This window comes from Thunnus maccoyii, chromosome 20, assembly GCF_910596095.1.
Source record: "Thunnus maccoyii chromosome 20, fThuMac1.1, whole genome shotgun sequence".
Lineage (NCBI taxonomy): Eukaryota > Metazoa > Chordata > Actinopteri > Scombriformes > Scombridae > Thunnus > Thunnus maccoyii.
In genome coordinates, this window is record NC_056552.1 from 17587567 (window position 1) to 17608908 (window position 21342).

At 39.5% G+C, this 21342-nt stretch overlaps 1 protein-coding gene and 2 long non-coding RNA genes across 5 annotated transcripts; 2 read left to right on the top strand and 1 right to left on the bottom strand.

Annotated features, from left to right (window-relative positions):
• The first annotated feature begins 82 nt into the window (after positions 1-82).
• LOC121887179 lies at positions 83-8943 on the top strand. 3 transcript variants are annotated; one of them, XR_006092929.1, is made up of 5 exons: positions 83-723; positions 1756-1852; positions 6459-6561; positions 7226-7332; positions 8857-8935. It is a non-coding gene; the product is annotated as an uncharacterized LOC121887179 (long non-coding RNA). The 3 variants fall into 3 exon arrangements; XR_006092928.1 differs by lacking the exon at positions 6459-6561 and having other exon boundaries at positions 89-723; XR_006092930.1 differs by lacking the exons at positions 6459-6561; positions 7226-7332 and having other exon boundaries at positions 93-723; positions 8857-8943.
• LOC121887177 (vesicular glutamate transporter 1-like) lies at positions 1883-19362 on the bottom strand. The gene is made up of 16 exons (XM_042397803.1): positions 19289-19362; positions 18681-18887; positions 18350-18499; positions 15092-17607; positions 8829-9081; positions 8399-8517; positions 8188-8302; positions 7984-8071; positions 7785-7871; positions 7164-7300; positions 6425-6574; positions 6123-6255; positions 5383-5493; positions 5098-5225; positions 4525-4594; positions 1883-4298 (listed from the first exon to the last, which is right to left on the bottom strand). Exons 4-16 carry the CDS (start codon positions 15151-15153, stop codon positions 4012-4014), a joined length of 1740 nt encoding a protein of 579 aa, XP_042253737.1. The 5' UTR covers positions 15154-17607; positions 18350-18499; positions 18681-18887; positions 19289-19362; the 3' UTR covers positions 1883-4011.
• Positions 9022-13339, top strand: LOC121887180. The gene is made up of 3 exons (XR_006092931.1): positions 9022-9110; positions 12656-12770; positions 12888-13339. It is a non-coding gene; the product is annotated as an uncharacterized LOC121887180 (long non-coding RNA).
• Positions 19363-21342: the final 1980 nt, after the last annotated feature.

Consider the following 21342-nt stretch of genomic DNA (forward strand, 5'->3'; position numbering starts at 1 on the left):
GCCATTTTTCTACAGTAGCTCAGAAGGGACAAACCAAACACTAGCTCTAGAGAGAGCTTTTCGCGTGTTTCGCGAGTTTGGCGGCCACCGTAGGTTCTGCTACACGCTTTTGGGAGGGGGCAGGTATTGAAATGGTTGCAATCTGCAACGTCACCGCTAGATGCCACTAAATCCTACACACTTGTCCTTGGAAAAAAGGAAAAATCAGCAACCTCTAATTACGTACAAAGACTATGCACAGAATAAGGCTAGGCTCAGGGTAATTTGGTACTAGTTTGTAGCCTGGTTTGCAGCCTAGTTTGCGGGCCAGCGGGTTTTTTAGCCATGGCCTTCAACTCACCTCTCAGTCCACGACTCCACATCACACTGTTCAAAGGCGTCTGTATTTTAAACCGACCAGTTATGAACAGAGAGAAGACATTTCTAACAAGAGGAGAGCCAGCGTTGATGTGTTAACCACAGAAACGGACAAAAAATGGCCCAGACTTAATAGTGTCACGGAATTTGATGTTAGAAAATGGCGACCCTAAACTTAGCTAACGTTACCGTCCAACGGCTAACGAAGATAGTAACTGTTAGTGACTGAAGATCAGAAGAGAGAATACTGAGTAGCCTCAGAGAGAAACATATTTGGACAAGCTACACATAGGTGGGATTTATGCTTTATTGGAGTAAGTTATGTTCAAAGCATAAGTTTCACTTTTCTAAGAGAATATGTTTCAGGTAAGAAGAAACGACAAGCTAATGTGGCTAAAGTTAAACGTGTTAATTGTGTTTATCTTCTAAAAAGTCATTCAACAAATGTTGCAAAAAAGTAACAGGTGGTCTTCAATCAGGTATTACTGTATTAGTTAATGAGATATTTATTAACATTGACCAAGTCGAGCATATCTGATGAATTCTCGCAGCTCTTCATCATTGGCTTGTCATCAACAGCAACTTTGAAGGTTAAATTGAGTCCTTTACAGTTGAATATATAAATGATAAAACACTAATGTTGGTCTGAATAACACTATGAAGGACCAGTATATACTTCTCAATAAGTGAGGAAACAAAATAAACTGGGTTTTAGGTTAAAAGGTGACAGCAAAGTGTTTTATGGGCTTTTAAAGGCCAGTACTAGTATAATAGTGTTTATAAACTCTGATACTGATATCAGATTAGTCATTATAATATTCTATATCCTTACTCTCCATTTTTGAGCTAAAACAATATTTAATTCTACTATTTTCAGTAGTGATCAAACACCCCGGGAACAGCTTTTACTTTAGATGCAAAAAAACACCCCACTGAAACCCCGAATGATGAAACTCAGTTCCCACTCTATTCCTGCACTATTCAAAGATACAGTATATTTATGCTGTAACATGAACAATATGTCTAGAAAAATGACTGCAGAATTTAATAAGTAATATTAAAATGTCCAGAGGATACATTTTCATTGCAGCATTTATAAAAAGTTATATACAAATGTGGCCACAAAAGACGCCTTATACCATTAGATTTATTATAGAAAGTTAATGTTGGCCTGTGACTGTTTGTACTAATCCCACAACTGCTACACTTCCCCCTTCCTCTTTATGTCTTCTGCTATTTATCTTTTTGGGTCCTTTGCCTCTGCACATCTTTAACATAATGGCATGCATGCAAAAGTACAAACAAATTGCAAGGAAAGCAGTACTGCAGTATTATTAAGCTTCGGCGATGAATATCTTCCTCCTCCTCACTCTCTCCCTCTCTCTATCTCACTGGCAGATGGATGCAGGATAATCTCATTGATTTTAGAGACCAGAGCAGGACAGTGAGGATGAATCCCTGAGCCTCAGTGCTTCTTACTGGCTGAGGAAAACTGGTGAGTCCCTTGCTCTGATGCCATCAAAATCTATTTTTCTTCTTCATTTCCAAGCTCTTATACTTCAACTCAGTGATCAATATGCTGTCTGGGGAGGAGTACAGCATTATGGGTAACATGAAACCACTGTATCCAAAAATCTAGGTTACTAGTGTCTGAATCATGCATGAAGCAGAGGCATTGTGTCTGGAACAAAAGAAAACAGGTGCTGTAAAGGAAAAAAAAGATAAAAAATGTAAACACCCAACTGTAAACATCTATTTATAGTAAGATAGCTTATGCACAACCTAACACAAAACATTAAAAAATAGGAGTAATAGTATGACTGTACAGGAATTATCACCTCTAGGTTTTATTATACAATAATATTTTCCACATGTAAATGATTTGTACATATACAGTTTTAGTTTTCAATCCAGAACAAACATTTAACAGTGAGAGAAAAGCAACAGAAACTGTAGATCAGTTTGAAAAACAAACAAAAATGACAAAAACAGTAAAAACCCTAACATTTAATATTTAACCTATCTATGTAATCAACTCAAACGGTATCAGTCAAAGTGATACTATCCCATGACCTAACAGGGATGTTTTTTAAATCTTAAATCTTTATTTTGGGATAAGCTAGATACATTATAACATCTCCTAACAGAAATAAAACAAATTGCTTATGTACAGCGCTTGTTGTCCATTATCAGCTTTTTATTTTTTAATTGGTCTTTTAAAATGTATTGATCGTTTTACATATCTTCAGCTTGCTGCACTATAAAATAAAGCGAATGATAATGTAGTTCCAACTTTAAACAAGAATTGCTGAGATCTGTGCGGTGTGCTCTGCGGGACTGATGGCCTCATTTGATTCACATGTTTTTTTATTTTAGTCTGATGTTTGCTTAGTTACTGGCACCACAACAGCCACGGCTCAGCATTTTCTTTAATGTTTTGTGGTTTGTCACTGTGACAGGGTGCAGACACTGAGACACGTTGGGCTTTTATTTTAGGTTGTGTGATGACAGCAAAGTGCTTTTCCTGAAATAGAATATGTTAACACTTAGAACATGAATTGCCTGAACACAGCAGTAACATAATATAATAATATTAATGAAGCATATATTACATGTAGAGCATATAGAATATTCAGATGGTGTATTTCGAAGAAAACAAGTTGAAAGAGACCTCATAGTGGCTTTAAACTAAGAAGCTAATTTGACAAGGGATTGTTATTCACCTTGTATTCCTTTGTTAGGCATTTTTATTCCCCAGGATGTCAGCAGGCAGACAGTTTAGAGGCCTAGTATATAAATACTTTTGCACGAGGAAATCAAAATGCTGCATCTAAAGATGTCAGAATGGGCTATTTAGACTTCACAGAAAGCTGTTTAAATAATATTTGCAGGTGTTCAATTAATATCTCAGTGGATGAGCAAACCAATACTACAGAGCAAAATATTTTTGCTGTATTGGCACAAGTAACATACTTTTTCTTAAAAGTGTTCACATTAAGGACAAAACAAAACATTGTTATTAAGAAACAAGCTTTCATAACACTGTGAAAACCTTGTAGTTTCAATTTTAGTGATTTCCTGTTGATGCTCCGCAGGTTGTGGACACACTACATCCTTCTTTAAAATAAATTGGGCAAACTCAATAGGTCATCACCCAACAACAGAGACTGCTTGTGACAAATGTGTGGCTGAAGATTTGTAATCTTGAATGATTTTCATATAAATGAGAGGCATACAAAATGAAATCCAAATCCTGTCTGTTAACATAGAAATGTCTACAATTATTACAATGAATAAACATTAAAGAAAGCCACACCAGGCCTAAACACAGCCCTTCTCCAACAGAGATTGCAGAGAGGCTGATGAGTCCTAAAACACTCTTACTTAGATTGTCTGTCACACACGGTACACAATTGCAATCACGCACAAACAGACATTTTAGATTTACTAATCTCTTCACCTCCACTGTGCAGTCTCTTTTAATGCAGTTCAGTTATGATAATACAGTCAGACTTGCTGAAAATGGTTCCTTCCCCCTTTCGATTTTAAATCCACACTTCCATTTTAGAGTTCCTCGTGCCATCCGGTGAAACTCCACACTGTGATATACTGTTTCTGCCTCACTAAAGGCGACATGCAGAGGATCTGCATTTTTTATGTTAACTCCCGGTCCTCCTCTCCTCCATAAAGGTAGTTATTGGTTCCAGCCGGTTGCACGTACTCCTCAGTTTTGTCCCAGTCCGAGACCCAACCTCCTCCCATGCCTCCGCCTCCGTTGGGATCTGCTCCCTGGTTCGTGGCTCCATAGCCTCCCCCACCACTCGTGCGATACAGCTCCTCTGTCTCGTTTGCAAGCTCATCCTCATCCAGGATGCCACATTTCTCGTCGCTCAGCTGCTCCGGCTCGGCCCAGGCCTGCTTTTCTCCAGATGCAAAGAGGCCTGCAGCACAGGGACAACACAATATCAAGTTTCTGCATTTTATTCAGACTTATGACAGAGCTAAAAACAAGTCTACAAAACTTTATATTGTTTTTGCTGATTTTCAGTTTGCTTGCATACACATGCAACACGTGCAACACGTGGATTGAAGCATACATGAACATTTTAATGATGTGTTTAAGACAGAATAAGTTGAACCAGAAAATTAAGAGCGGAACATACACACCATAGAATATAACACCTCCATAATGAACAAGCGACGCGATTAGAAACACACCCTGCCACTCCTCCCGCGTCTATCAAAGAGGAAGAGAGGTTAAAAGCATGAGAAAAATAAGTGTTTTATTTATTTGCATCAAGGTATTCTAAAGTTTATGAAGATATGCACACATTAAATGAAATCAATCAAAGAGAGGTTTGTACATGTGCTTAAAAACTGGATACTTTTACTCTGGTCAATAACACTTGAGGCTCAAACACCTTACTTATGATTCAACATGTCTGGTGGCTGCATGTGTTGACTTCTTGTCTACTAAGCTACTCTTAAGTCCAAAATGGATATATGTGCCCCTTACATGTTAAAAGTGTCCCTGCAAGATTACTGCACATGCAAAATGGTAACATTAAAAAGAGTCTTTTTCCAGGAAATGACACATTAATAACAAAAATACACAAAATGCCAACAAAATTTGTTTTTCCTTACATACTGCAAATAGATGTGTCAGTGTCAGTCTTATCACATTTTAAAGACAGTTTATAATGACTTCACACACAAGCACATAACAGCATCAGTTCTCACCTTATGCTTTGTCATAGCACCAACTATAAGCGGGCAAACCATCCCAGACAAAGTGCCCACACCGTTGGAGATACCCATCAGGATACTAGCATAGCGTGGTGCAATGTCCAGGTGGTTGACATTGAAACCTTATGAAGGATAAAAATAATATCAGCACACAAATCTTAGGAAATAGTTACATATCCACAAGCCTTACACATTCTGCATTAATATTTGTGGCCAAAAGGAACAAGTTAAAGGGGATTAAAGAATAAAATAATAGTTATACCAAACTTATGGTTTCACCTGAAATTGCAAAGCCAGAGAAACCCACAGCCAGGACCAGGAATGTAATGGCAACACCTTTTGTGTGCGAGAAGCCCACCACCAGCAGTAGGGTTGCCTCCATCCCAAACCCTGACACACAAAAAGGTGAAAAAGCAAACAGAGAATGATCTTAAATGTGTTTATCTATTTAGATCTTAATGCAAGATGCAAATCTAAATCAACTGATAGTCATTTGAAGTTCATGCCTTTCGTTCCTTTCTTTTCATAAAATGCTGTCAACTAAGCAGTGGCCTAAAGTTTCCTCTTTACTGACTCAGCTTCCCAGAAATAGATATGTACACTGCATGCTTCTCCATTTCACTCTGCTATTGATTTCTCTCTGTAGTTCAAAAAAAGCCAACAGAGACAGTGCTTTTGTTTTACAGTGAGTCATCATCTGCCTCGTGCAGCAAATGTTTTCTCACCACAGCTGACTAAATACTGTAATAAAGTCCATGATTAGCAAGTAAGATACTGCGTAGTTTTTCAGGTTCACCTGACTGAGCCTTCTAGAACAAATGTGCTACTTACCAAAAAAACCCCGAATCATATCAAGAAAAGGCTGAAAACCCCTATTTTATATCAGACTAATCTGACAACAGTCTTGACCCCGGGAAGAACAAGCCCTGCTGTTATAGGCACAGGAAGTTATCTACATCTACATGTTTCCTTTCTGTAATTCTAATTTTGCCTTCCTTCCATGCCAGGTTCTTTCTTACCTCCACAGTTCATAAGTTTCCTGACATTAGTGGTGGTCATTATATGGTTGGAGCGCAGATAGTCGGCAAGCTGACCACCGATGGGCACAATAATTGTCATGACAAGGTGGGGAAGTGCAGAAACTATGCCAACCTAGATGAGACAGAGACAAAAAGTATTTTATGCAACAGATTTGAGACCTTTGTGTATGAACGATGGTTGTAGCAATAAACTTGGGAAGCTGTCTTTCTGTTTCTGTGACACCTGCAGCAGTATGAGTACACCCCTCATAACCCACAACCCACAGCCCACATCCAGTTACCTTGCTAATCTCGAACCCAAACACTTCTTCAAAGTATGCAGGCTGGCTGATGAGAAGCAAGTAGAAAGTCCAGCTTCTGCAGAAGTTAGCCACGATGATGGCGTACACAGGCATGGATGTAAAGAAGGCCCTCCATGGTGTGTTGAATTTCTGTAACACAGATCTCAGCGATTTAGTGATGAACTTTTAAAACCTCTGACTGTTTTCTCAAACATAAATGTGCAGTTGTTTATTTAACTTTCTTAAGTCATTTTAAAACAAAAAAAGCATCAGAAACCAGGACATTTTGATCAGTAAGAGGGAATTATTGGGTGGAGTAAATAAATTAGTTTTGCTTGAATGCATGATTGCATGAATGCATGAATGTGGACATGAATGAGTAGAGGTTACCACTGATATGGAGTTTCAAAATCTATATTTGGCGCTTTTGTTTTGTGACTCATGACAAAGATTGACACCCAGGCTAACTTCTTACTTGCTCTTAATGTGCTTTGCTTGTTTACCATTTTAACAATCTTTGTCCAAATCCACTTGTGATCTTATCCTTATCTTAACATTTTGCATAAACAAAACAAGTATCTACACTGTGATAGTGCAAACTTTTCACATTCTTTTGAAGGAAGTGTAAATGACAGGGCAGTATAAATTTTCAACATTGGCGCTGTTAACTTGAGTCAATGTGGTGTGACACTGTGTCTGAATCATATTGTACCAGCGGAAGTCTTTTGTAAGTACTAACCGTTACTGTGTGCTGGGCCGACTCGCCAATGCTTTCCTCAATATATTTCCTCTCCTCGTCAGTGATGGTGGGGTGGGCTGCTGGACTTTCATAAGACACCAGGATCCAAAAGCAGTACCACATCACTCCAAAAGTTCCTGGTGAACAGGCAGAGAAAAGAAAAAACAATGTAAGTGTCAAACCTATGAGGTCAAAAAGAGCAAAGGAGACACCTTGCTACACCCTGACTGTACCTGCTGCCTCAGTACAGACTGAGATTAAATGTTAAATTCATGCTTAACAGGTGTTTCAACTAGTGTTTTTTTTTTCCTGTATGTTTATGGTTGTGGCCTTTTACGTTCTTTTTGTCCTTTTAGTTTAGGTGTGTCTCAGTATCTAGTATGTCACTGTATGTTGAGTATAGTGATGGGTGTTGTCACACAAGTATTGAAATCAGTATTCTGATGTATCTACAATTGATTAAACAAACTCAATACCATTTATTAAGAGAACAATCACATGTATTCACTATAAGACAATGTGCAGTTTTCCAAAGTTCAGTTTGAATGGTTTGGAAATCCAGTGTAAAGGCTTCATATTTGATTTTGTATACCACCAGCCATAAGGTCAAAGGTCATTTACCGTAGACGTAGAAGACAGATGACCATCCTGAGTACTGGACTAGGATTCCAGCTAAAGGCATGGCAATCACAGCACCAGCATATGAGCCTATGAAAGACAAAAAAGTTGTGGGATTATTAAGCAAGCAGCAAAATGTCTCTTTAAGTGACAACAAACATCTATTATTTAAAGACAGAGTGGACGGTTATAATAGGCTCACCACAAAAGGCTGTTGTGGCCAGGCGACTTCTTTCAAGAGGTGGCGCCCATTTTGCCCAAATACCATGACATGCTGGGTATGAAACCCCCTGAAGGATTAAGGGAGGAAATTACACCATGAAAAAAGACTTAACATGTAAATAGAAATCTCCCTTATTGCCCATTTCTTGCATTTTAGAAGAAGCCATAGAAAAGAGTCACTTACCTCCACAAGCCCTTGAAAAATCCTGACAATGATAACACAACCGAAATGCATCCGTGCTGCTGAGGGGATGAGCATATTCAGGCAAGACGTGGCCACTATAGCAAAGCCAAACACTCTGGAAGAGGAAAGAATAGAAACAGGAAGAGACATCAGTGTGTATAAAAGAAGCTGTAATTAAAACTAGCGTACAATAAGTTGGGGAGGAGCGAACCTGTTTGCTGCAAACTTTTGACAGATGAACCCTCCGGGGATTTGGGTTACGATGTATCCCCAGAAGAAAGACCCGTGGATCATTCCCACTGTCTCTGGATCCCAGTCAAACTGAGCTTTCTGTTGGGACACACAGAGAAACAAGTGACTGAATGAAATCATCAATCTGCACATATACTCATCACTTTGCTTTGTTAAACCTATAACTCTGATCACTGACTGACATCATGATGACCTAATCCATTGTTTGGAGGGGCCGTTTTCATTTCTACTATCACCAAAGATTGCTAACATAGTAAAGATTTGACACTGCAAACATGGAAAAACATTTTTTTTTATAGACCTTGCTTCGAAACAGGAAAAGACCTTTCACTGAAGTAAAGGTACCACAAATTTGGACCACCGTTGCCACCTCATCCACCTCCACTCACCACTATGACCTCCTTATTGTCTCTGTAGATGGTGTGGCTGTTGACCATGCTGACGATGGCCACGCCAAGGTTACATCGGATGCCGAAGGAGATGCAGAAGCCAATGCCAGAGAGGATGGCGATGATGTAGCGCCTGGGCAGACCGAAGCACGTACAGTCAACCACGGGCATCTCCTTCTCCTCCACAAGCTCCGGCCGGCCCTCCGCCGACAGCTCAATGGTCTCACCATTTTCCTGCTTCTTCTCAAGAGCTCTGTGAAGAAGGGAATGGAAAACCCAAAGGTGAAAGAATGAAAACGTAATACTGTTTAGATCCCAGTCAGTCATTTGGTTGCTCACGTGCCAAAAATAAACATACACTATTTTTAAAAGAGGTGCTATTGAATTTGTTTTCTTAAAGGACCAGTGTGTAAGATTTAGTGGCATCTAGCGGTAAGGTTGCAGATTGCAACCAAATGAATACCCCTCCCCTCACCCTCCCCTTCCAAACGTGTAGGAGAACAGACAGTGGCCACGGAACTTGCAAAAAACGCAAAAGGCCCTCTCTAGAGCCAGTGTTTGGTTCGTCAGTTCTAGAAACATAGTGGTGCAACATTGCAGCCTTTGTGGAAGGGGACCCGCTCCATATGTAGATATAAAGGGCTCATTCTAGGGTAACGAAAGCACGATTCTTATATATATATACACTAATTATAACATACTTATGAATATTATATTCCATTTCTCTCAAGTTTGTTCCACTAGATGCCACAAAATCTTTCTCATTGGTCCTTTAAGAGCTTGAATTTCTCTCCTGTCAACTTGTGATGGTGTGACATGGTCGTCTGCGGTACCAGTCAGTTGAAACACCCCTTTGTAATATTGTACAGCCAGATGGTTGGTCACAGAGACAACCTTTAAGAATAAACACCAAACAGCTCTTCAATGCAAAATTTGACATTTCAGAAATATATGTGTATTGTTTTCAATTCAAGTCAGCAAAACAGCAACTAAAAGCTCATAGTTAACTATAACAGTTATTGAGCCCTCAGAAAGAAAGGACTTCATGTTCAGTACACTTTTAGCTTTCTAATACTGTAGATTTCCTGTAAAAACAAGTCAGTCAGTCAGTGATCTGCCCCAGGGTTTCCAAACTCTGGTTGCCAAAGTGAAAACAGATCCTGTTCTGAATGTCTCTTAGACTGACAGCTCAGCTTAATAAAAGTGCATGGATCTAGATGTTCAGACAGTCTTTCTCACCGTGAACTTGACTGGTAACTTTTTCAGCACCTTAACAAGAGACAGTCTGCACAGTCGACTGTCAGCCTGCCTCCACTGCCTGCCCGATGACATAACCTTGACTTCCTGTCTACTCAAGGGGTTTTATATTGGGATTTTTTTGTATTGCAGCATTCATCTCCTGACAGAACTGGCTGACATGGAGCAATACAGTTTGAGTAAAAGATAACAGTGTTTACAGGAACTTGTCTCACTGTGGCGCATCCATGCTCCTCTTCTCATTCCAACAAAGGTTAAACCTGCTGTTCTCATCGTGTCTTTAACACACAGTATGTTCTTATGGCTTGCTGAGAAACCACTGACCTCTGCCAACCTTCAGTCTAACAGGCATCAAATATGTATCTAAATGCAGTTGATCATCTATTAAACATGGCTTGTGCAATGCTGAGTTCTCAGATCAGACTTGAGCACTGCAGGTCCAGATTGTGGAGCACAGACCACCTTTTATAGTACAGCTTTATTTATTGCACGTACTTACATTTACACACCTATATGTAAAAGTTGAAAGCAAGACAATAAGAATAAGTAAACTCAGGCCTTCTGTTTTTAGCCAAAATACAAAACCCAACAGTGCAGTGCATGAACACAGCTCAGATTGGGGGATGGGGGTTTGACAGCTGGTTGTACAGGACAGAGGGAGATGAAGTGGGATGGGGATCCTGAGCTAGAAATGAACCATATGTAAGTGTAACATGGTTCACTTACACTTACACTGAGCCACTAGAGCCCCTCATTAATAACAGTGTTCCCACAGTGGCCATTGAGAACATCCATCATGGTTGGGATGGAAATATCTACCTGGAAGAGCAAGTATACCCTGTATATTGTATGTCACACTGTTGTGTACTAATATTTACATCAGATCCACATATTGAATCTGACAAACAGTTATCAGTTCCCCCATGAAAAACACAATGATATAGATGTTGTCTAACCCTAACCCTACCATGGACAGTGTAGTTTGGCAATTTTGTTGAAGTTGCCAAATTCAAAACTGCAGGTCACCTGACACGCAAGAAAGACTCCATTTCAAACAAAATTGCCGTAAAACTATGAAAAAAAACCCATTAGCCAAATAGTTATTGCGTAGGCCAAATAACTGCATTGATTGGTTTGATTCCAGCCAGAGACCTTTGTTGCATGTCATACCCAACATCTCTCTATCCCTGTTTCCTGTCTGCCTCTTCGCTGCCCAATGTCCAAAAAAGGCAAAAAAAAAATGCCCCCCCAAAAAAGCTTAAAAATAATATACTTGGTTTGATGCACAAAAATCAGTTTTATGGCCATGTCTAGAATTGTTGAAATTCATGACATTAACGTATGCCAAATGCATAGAAGTAGGAAGTAACAGGTATCTTTTTTTAGCATATGTGCTGGGTGAGCAGTTTTTTTTGGTTTGAATGGTTCATCATGTTTTAATACATGATTCACTGTTTTATACTTCTTGTCATGACAGGGGGCTGAAGGTGTGAACCCCTCACAGACATATCGAAACTTCACACTGACTTGTTAGAAGACTTGGTAGAGAATTTGAAAACCACATCACCACAAGATACTTACTGTGTCATAGAAATTTTTTTTTGCAGCATACACTGAGCACAGCTTAGCTGCTACAATCACATACTTTGAGTAAATTAGCCTCCCTGCCAAATTCAAGATTTCATGACACATCTGAACATTTATCTTGTTTATGTTATTACTTATTTACTTACTTTATTTACTTCAAGATTTTAGATTTTCAAGATTTATATCATGGTGTTTTGCCTTCATTAGATAGTTGAAAGTAAAGAGGGTTCAGAGATGTAAACTATTGTACATCACTGGGTTTATATTAGTTTATATTAGTATATTAGCCCAAAAACAATTAAAGCAACAAGGATGTGTCATTCTTAGATAGTTTACACTGTCACGACCAAGGAGATATTACATGTGACACAAGCCTTAATCACTTTGTTCTTCCTATGCCTGTATGTACAACCTTAACCACTCATTCAGAATGAATTCCACTAAGGAAAAATCTTCTTACAACTATTATTGCAGCTCACTGTTTTCTAAGATGTACTTATGTGGATGCTGATGTGTGAACATTGATACGAACATATCGGGTGACAAAAAGACTGTAGATGGACTGTGTGTTCTTGCCAGAAACCTGTCCAGAGCAGTCAGCTACTATAAAAACTCCAACAGTGAGCAGACTGGGAAATAACTGCTATGCAAATATATTAGTTACTGTAAGCAGGGATTCTAACAGTCGTCGACACTGATCAAGTATTAATGATTCTCAATGTTGAATTATTAATATCTCTGGCTCCCTTGGACTATTTTTGTCTGGGTGGGCCTCTCTCTTCATTCTCCCTGTCTCCTCTTCATCTTTTAACCTAAGCCTTTTACTGTCAACTCCCCCGACTCACGCATAGTCTCGCACACAATTCACGACATCTCCTTCTTCTGTAACACCAATTTATTTCCCAGTGTCCAGAGGATGTCCATGTGGAGGTTTTTTTCATCTCAGTACAATGGTCAAAATGTCTTACTTTTTTTTTTTCTAGCATACACCGTATCTGCTGCAGTGACTTTTCATGACTGACCCTGAATTAAAGAAAATCCGTTGTAATCCTTAAAGGCTACCTGACCTTCTCCCTGTCACTCTCGACACACCATGAGGTAAGGTCTGGGTGCATCTGTGAAGCAATTTAACCCAATTGAAAAACTTCTCAGTGTCAAATCTTGATGATATGTTAGAAAGATTAACTCATGTCTGTATCGCTCTTTCTCTCCAAGTTAATCTTTTAACTCATACATCAAGGACAAATGTCAGGGCAGTTCAACACCTCGGTTCAGAGTTGAGTCAACAGCTTGGAGACAGTGATGGGATAAGAGAGAGTCAAATAACTGGTGTAATTGTTTGCAAGGATGAAAAGCTTTTCATGACACCAGTAAGCAGGACCTAGTGAACTCAGTGTAGTAACACAAAATGCCAGAGTATCAACTGTGACAAGCACTGTAACCACACTAACTGTGCACATTTTGGAGTTCATTAGCATCAGTACAGTCAACTGAGTCAGAAGAATATTGTGCTGGAGAAACACTGATGAGACAAACAAAACTCAGTAAAAGAAGTTGAATATTTTTGCTCACATGTCAATCAGTTGTTCTGTCTCTGATATCGTAGATGAGAAGAAAGCAGTTCATTCAGGCAAAAGATGCAAATAAACCGAGAGATGTGCACAATATTGTATGTGATATTCAATGGCTGAATGATTAACATCTGTCAGTTGGTGTTACATCAATGAATTTATGTTTCTGTCGTTCATCCTCGTACACAATACTTTGTATGATCACTTGATTTAAATAAAAATGGCAGAATCAAGTTTAAAATAGATATTACAATAGAACTGATCGCAACAAGACAGAATATAATATAAGATAGAATACTGTGTCAAAGTTGTGTCAATGCTATCTGTCTGTCTGTCTTTTCTCTCTTTGCGCCCGGTAAGCGGTGTTGCGTGCAGAGAGGAACGGGCCGGTGCGCGTTACGCACGGCAGCAAGGCACCGAGGGAGCACCTGAGTGCACGTGCGCTTCACGGAAATGAAAGCTTATAGGCTGCTGCGGGGTCTCTGTCGTAGGTCGAGTGGCCTAATCCGGGCTGTGAGGAGCCCCGAGAGGGGGGGAAGGGACGCGATGACGAGCTATCGGGCTACTTAGGGAGGTAGAGAGAGAGAGAGAGAGATGGCCAAGGTGTACGGCCTGCAGGGATTTACGTGGGCCGACAGCTTGGACAAGGAGAGGCTATTTCTGGAGAGGATTTAAGTGTTTAGACGCTACATCAAATCCCGAGAGAAAGAAAGGGAGTCCATCAATACCTTGTTGCGCTCAGATATCCCTCACTGGCCAGAGTCCTGACCACCTCACACACCTTTTCTCAGCGGAGGAAGTTTTGTCGCGTAGTTTTTCTGCAGCTCGTCACCAATAGGAGCTTTAAATGTCATAAGAAGTCTCACAAGAAGTATTTGCAAAAGTGTCTTGTGGGTCAAAAGTGTCACAGATTTCCTGACATGTTGACCCTGGTCCATGTTCCATCATTACAAATTTGCTTCTCTGCTGATCCAACATAAGAAAGCTTGTTTCTTAATTTGGAAAAAAGCTGGAGCATTTACTAGAGCGGGGGTTGATGAAAGTCTTCCTAAGCTTACTGCCCCATAATAACAGGTGTGACAGAGTAACAGGCCCCTGTGAGCGACCTCACAGGCCCGTTTTATGCTAAACACACACTTAACTCTCAGTGAGTTTGGAAGAATAAATACACTGCGTTAAGAGACATTCTTTGTGTGTGGTAGAAAAGTCAAACATATTGCCTGATTGCTTAGACTTGCACCTCCAGCAGCCACATTAAACTGTGACAAGGCCTCTGTAATTTGACAATGTGTCGACGCTGCAGAAAAGCCTGGAAGAAATGAGTCCAGCTATCGATCCAGCGCTTCATCTTACACTGATAGAACAGCTCGGGCCTCCAATGAAACTTAAATCTGTTTATTTGTTCCCCAGAAGTAGAGTGGGACAGTTCACATTCACATAGCTGCATGTGAAAGAGAGACTCAGGTAGCCAAATTTCAGATTTCAGAGCATTTGTGCGCTCAGAGAAAACATTTCCAATTTTATTAAAAGCTATCGGATAACTGCAATGCTATGAAAAGTGATATATTATGTATGCCAGTTTTTTATGCGAGACAGATGTGCCAGGCCATCCAACCCCACACTAATCCGGGCCCCTGGACGACTTAATAGAAACATTTTGCTTTTTTTAAAAAAGATAATTGTGGATAAATTCTGATATTAAAATTATGTTTAAGCAACTATAACGACTGCCCTCCAGTAAATTGTACATAAACTTTCTTTGACATGAGAGGGCAATTACGCTTGCAGCCATTTCTGCGTTTCAACATTTTCTGGTTGTAATATGCTCCAGATGGGGATGTTACATACCCGTATATTTTCCCGAGAGTCTTGGCTGCCACGGCCTTAAACCTGTCCGGCCGGATCTCCATCCTCACGACTCCAGGATCCGACCAATGTGCAGTCTTTGCGCGCTCCCGACTGAGCGCACAGCTTTCTCCTCCGCACCCTCCGCCTCAGTGTTTCTCACTCACACATTTAAAAAAAAACAACAACTAAATTTGCCTCTATCAGCAGACTTAACCCGCAGTGTCCCGTCCAGAGGAATCTGTAAGGAGCGACACTGATTGTCCACCGATTTATGTTGCCTCAACTGCCTGTATATAAGATTAACCGCACAAACATTGTCAGTCCCACTTTGTTACGAGTCCTTAATGTCCAACAACTTCTTTACACTCTTTGGTGTCCAGAAAGGTTCACAGCCCGCTGGAGGCAACTTTCGACAGGATTCATGGTCAAACGGTGTCTCTGGCCGTGGTCCTGAAACCAGATTACTGCTGCCTGCGCGCTAATCTCCAAGTGTGTGTAGTGAGTGGAAGGTAGCATGTCACTTCCTTCCCAGCAGCCCGGTGTTTTAAACACCGACTATTCAGGCAGCGGCTATTCTTGGAGCGCACAAGCCTTGAATGGAGGGAGTTAGAGTAAACACTGTCCGATCGAAGCATATTAACAGAGTTCCCAGGTAATTGTAAGGCGGGAGGGGCAGGTTGCTCCAGGACGCTGTAAGGATTCAGGGTGCGCTTTATGGCCAATGTTCTTTTATAACAGGAATATAGATCCACAATAAAAGGTCATGTAAAAGCAAGGGAACAATCTGATTTATAAAACTATAATAATATTTATAAAACTATCATTATAAGGCTGCTTTCGGCTGCGCGCTAGTCTTGGCGTCCCCAATGCGCCCTGTGCGTCATACCAACTTGGCAAAGGTGCCATAACGCATCATAACGCACCATCAATGCATCTCTTTTAAGAAGGGTGTAAGAACAGCTTACCTTGAATTTATCATTTGGGACATGTGGCCCTAATACAGATTTTAAGTGAATGTGGAGCTGCTTTCTGTAGTAATCTAGACAGAGTTTAGAGTGAATCAAATGATATAACCTTGCGTTCCTTTTGGGTATATTGATATGGAGCGTACTTTACCCTATATACTGTAGAACTGTGCGAATGGGGACAAACAACTGATAGAACGTGCATTATAATATTTTACTTTATATTAGTGATGTGTCATCTATGAAGAGCATAAGATTTAAAATAAAGAGATTGAATTCTGCTGATGTTCCATCTACCAAGGTGTCCAAAATGTTTGTAGACCTACTGTGTGCATGGATCAAAGTCGTGATGGAAATTGGTGCACAGTTATGTTTTTATTACTCCTTTGATGTACTAAGTCTGGAATAAAGTCAAATAAAAGAACTATAAAACTGCTTATTTGATGAAAAGGCCTTTGTATTTCTTCACTGACCATGCATCATCATCACTGCACCTCACATCCAAACTGATGAAAGTAAAGGGAATGTTTTGTTAAATTATAAATCAGTGTATTTATTTGAAACTGGGTGCACAAAACCTGCATTTTAATGTTACCTTTGATAACATCTATCTAAAGAGTCACAAACACAGATCAAAGACTCTTAAGTCTATTTCTGTCTGGGCTATTGTTGTATTCCACTTAACCATGTGACTGCTATTATTGAACATGAAAAGTAGAAATGAGAAAGATAATATATCTTTTGTCATTGGACAGTTTATTTTTGGGTACTATACTGAATCACTATGTTTAGATGTAGATGAGGTGCAGGAAAGATCTAGTTTATTGCAACTGTATAAACATACAAATATACAGCACACATGACTACAGTTCATACATATGGTTGTGATACACAGGGACATTTTTAGGGCACATTTGTGGCAAGATTTGCTAGCTATAGGCAGTGAGAGTTAGAGGTCAGAAGGTCATGGACAACAGTGGTAACTGACATTTTGGCAGTTGCAGCAGGTGGATGAGATACCTCTGCAATCATGGCAGTTAAATTAAAGGAAAATTCCACCGAATGTTGCTGTCCCCTCTTTAATTTTTCTGTATTTTCTTACTCGATTGAGTAAGAAAGTAGGTAAAAACCTGTTCTTCAGGGTTGAAATTGATGCATTGTTTTCATATTGAAATATTTTAAGCCAGATTTGCCTGCAAAAAATACAGTTATAGTTAACTGTGTATAGATAATGAAAAACAACGTGTACATTCAAATAACAATTATTTCTCCCTCTACTGTCTGTCAAAAGTCTCTCACTGCAAAGCATTCTATATCAGATACAACTCTTCTCTAGGTCTTTAGCTGATATAGTTCTCAGAGAGTGAGATGAGAGGAAGAGGGGAGGAAAAGGCATGGCAGAGGGTGGAGGGGACAGGCTGGGAGGGACAGAGATGATGGATGGAGTGTCCGAGAGCGAGCCGTACCCAGCTCTCCGTACATCTACTGCACTGGAGCCAGCAGAGGTATGGAAAAACACAGGGGGAGGGTCCATCGGGTCTGAGGTTAAATCTGCAGGCAAAGATGTCACAAACTTAACTTGAAGCTTGTAGATTTTTCCTGTGAAGTTTTTTTTTCATTTTAGCAACATCTATGCCGTGCGTACATGGGGAATGTTCACATTTCCTGTTGTATTTCTACATATTAAAGCTACACCATGCAACATAATTTATTAGTGACACCAAATGGCAACAAGCCACAAGTAAAAAAAATAGAAGCGCAAAACAAGAAGTTATCTTACGTTTCACATCATCACTAAACATGGCACAACACCCTTGTGTGTAATACATCCGACTGGTGTTTCATAACAAAAATGATGCCTAAATGATGAGAGAGGCAAAAAGATCAGACGTTGATGAGTCTAGTTTTCTCTGGATGAAAGACTCACTTTGTTTGTATTTCAATATTTAAGTTTATTTTGTCACTTTGTGCAGTGCAACTTTGTAGTGTAGGCAGATAAGGTGAGTGTATTTTTGCATGTTAAAAATATAATTTGTCCATGGCCACTTCACACACTGACAAATGACAAAAGTGACCGTCCATACAGCTTTCTGTCAGTCCCTGCATGCAGTGCAATTACACACATTTATTCTGCAATTTCCTCAAATTTATAATTCAATAACAATCTAATAAAAATATTTCACCTGCCCTTTGAAGATTAATATAACTGTCTACCCTCTTATACAACACATCCTCATAATTTTATGGTAAACCATCTCCAGATAAAAAGTGTTTCTCTGTTATTGCACACTACCTGGGTCTTCATTAAGCTGGGTGTGCAGGTACTGGTGTTTGGTGTAGAACTTGTTGTAGATACAGTACACTGCAGCCATCAGAGCGAAGGTCCCCATGGCCGCAGCGATGAACAGACCCACTTTGGCATTGTCTTTGTCTACATGGGCATCTGTTTTGATATAAACACATCTGAGTGAGTTTTCACTCAAAAATCCTACTGAAAGTGAGGGATTTAAACTACAAAATGATTGTGTCAATACCTAATATCTAATACTTAACCTAATGTCATTTATTATAGTGTCCATGGACTATTTGAAATTCTACTGCACATTTCTTTAAATTAGACTTACATGTCCGCTTTGCATTCAAATTAGTGGTTTCCTCTTTTCTGAGTAGGTCCCGTATGTGTGGTGGAGGAGGAGGAGGAGGTGCTGCCGGGGCCTGATGTGCGTGCATCTCCTGCTTAGATTGCAGGGTGCTCTGGGAGCTGCTCAGTGGAAACACCAGCAGCAGACAGAGAGCTGCTAGGCCCGCCATATGGGTCAGTCACTGGTACACTTACAAATGAAGATTAGGTTACTTGCAAAAATGTAATCAATGAAAACACAACACCTACAGGTTTTCTGCTGAGGTTTACTTATTTGAAAGTTGAGAATTTGCATGCTTTCTTCTAGCTGCTAATAAAGCTGGTTAGGGAGTTGCAACACTCACTATAAGTAGCTGTGTAAAGAAATAATACTTAAAACAATATTGCAGTTGTTTTTCATACTCTACAGCTTGTTTCTTTGTTGTAATTTCCTACTTGTATGTAGCAAACTCCACCCAGTCCAGCTCTAGAAAAAGGCCTCTGAAACTATTTAACAACCTCGATACAGCACACACACACATACACACATTTACTGTTATTCACTGTTATGCAAGGGAAACATTTTAAATGCATCTTTTCAATTGTTTTTACCTGAGGTCGAAGCAAGGATGTCGTGTTTCTCTCTGCCGGGTGTTGGTCCTGTCCTCTCTGCCTCTCTGGCTGACTGAAATAAGACTGCATCCAAGACAACTGAACTCCCCAGACACATAATATTTCCAAGGGGACACCTGTGAGTAGTCTTCTACACAAGCATACACATGTAGAAAACGGCTTACCCAAGCCAGACAAAGGAGAAAGAAAATCATTTAGTAAGTGTGGCTGTGTTATAACATTTTGTGAGCGTTCCAATTTTTGACCTTGAATTTGCAGTTTGATAGTAGTTGTTCCCTCGTAGTCAATGAAACACATTTTTAATTAGGTCCTTTAAAAACCATTAAAATTGTGATATCTAATAGAAGCTTAATGGTTTTATAGAGGTCCCATGACTTCCTGACTTGAATTTTGTATTTCTTAAAAACTGAGCAACAGAGCTCCCTACTGACACATAAATGTACTGCTTTAATCTCATACAACTGCTTTACAAGAAGTGTCTAATGTTAAATCTAGTTAATATGGCAACTATCATGCCAAACAAAATAAAAAATATATTAAGATCTAGAACTATTCCCGTCAGTAAACATTTATAGATTTTATTTAAATATGGGAAATACCAGAATACAGTACACTGAGGGATTCTGTGGACAAAGATATCAAGTGTTTATTTTAGTTGCATAGACAATTAATTGTATTGTCATTATCCAATGTTAATCAATTATCTGGAGTCTAGAGTTAGATTTTAAATCTGTCAAAACAAACTTTGCATAAAGGATAGGAGAAAAAGACACACACACTAAAACCAAAACCTTTAAGTTAGTGAAACATGTTAGCTTTCAATTTGAAGCATGGCCATTTTCACACTTGCATGTACAGTCAGATAGATTTATACTGCTTAGTTAACTTAATAGTCTGATATTTGATATATATCCTCTGAGTTGGCTCATTAAAAACACTTTTCAGTCAGCACAGTATGTGTTCACTCCCATAGTTGGCAGAGCCCTGCAAGGACACTCAAACTGTTCAAGGACTAACAGATATGAAAGAAAAACAAAGACATGTACTAACTGTTCACTGTGTCTGCCAGTCAAAACAGTGTTAAATCTAAAGTTACAATAGATCAGCTGCTTTAGCAGAGATCTTGATAGTCTTGAACATCATGTTTCAGACCACCTGCACTTATTCTGTAAGTATGAGCTGTCAGACCAAACTTACAGACAGAGAAAAACTAAAACCCTCCTTCAGTCTATCAGAGCTGGGATGACTTTTAAACGTTTCCAATCAGGCAGATTCTCTGTTGCAACCTGTGCTATCAAAGGTCACAAAGAACAACAAATGTTCATGTTGTCCTCACATTCAAGTCTGCAGCTGACACAGCTGCTCAGATGATATGCTTCAACTTTCCCAGCAGATAATGGTGCAGGTGGACAACATACAGAAGGTGATGGGAATATTTTGGTGGAGAACATGATTAGAGATATGCTCTTCACTCCAGAAACTGCAGCATGCCTGGGCCTTTAGGTGGGTGACAACCACTAAATGCTTCAATGGAGAAGCCCTGTAAGAACTAGAATACTGTATGTACTTAAATAAATAATAATGATAATGACTTAATTTATACAGCACTTTTTAAAAACAGAGTTACAAAGTGCTGTACATACATAAAATAGAGTAAATTAATGAAAGTCATGGGAAAAAAAGACAAAGCATCAGTTAACAAAGCAAGTATTACAGGGCAGTTACAAATATGAATGTAAAAACAATGAAAATTAATAAAACAAACAAAAAGTAAATAAATAAGTAGAAACCAAAATAAAAACAGAAATAAAAAGCATAGGGGGCAAAGAGGATGACCTCAGATTTGGTGTTTTTGAGCTGAAGAAAGTTGTCATACATCCAACTTTTAATGTCTACTAAGCAGTTATGAAGGGTTTGTCGGCTAGTTTTGTCATTAGGTCACATCGGCAGGTAAAGTTGTGTGTCTTCAGTGTAGAAATGGAACTGAATATTATGGTGAAAAGGATGGGACCTAAAATTGAGCCCTGGGGGAC

Bases quoted from the DNA above. Each gene is read 5' to 3' on its own strand.
- LOC121887177 (XM_042397803.1), bottom strand. From the start codon at position 15,153: ATGGAGATCCGGCCGGACAGGTTTAAGGCCGTGGCAGCCAAGACTCTC. The intron at 8,303-8,398 runs GTTCGCTCCTCC...TTCCTCTTCCAG, and splicing joins CAAAAGTTTGCAGCAAACAG to AGTGTTTGGCTTTGCTATAG. The intron at 7,301-7,784 runs GTAAATGACCTT...CCTGTTCACCAG, and splicing joins ATCTGTCTTCTACGTCTACG to GAACTTTTGGAGTGATGTGG.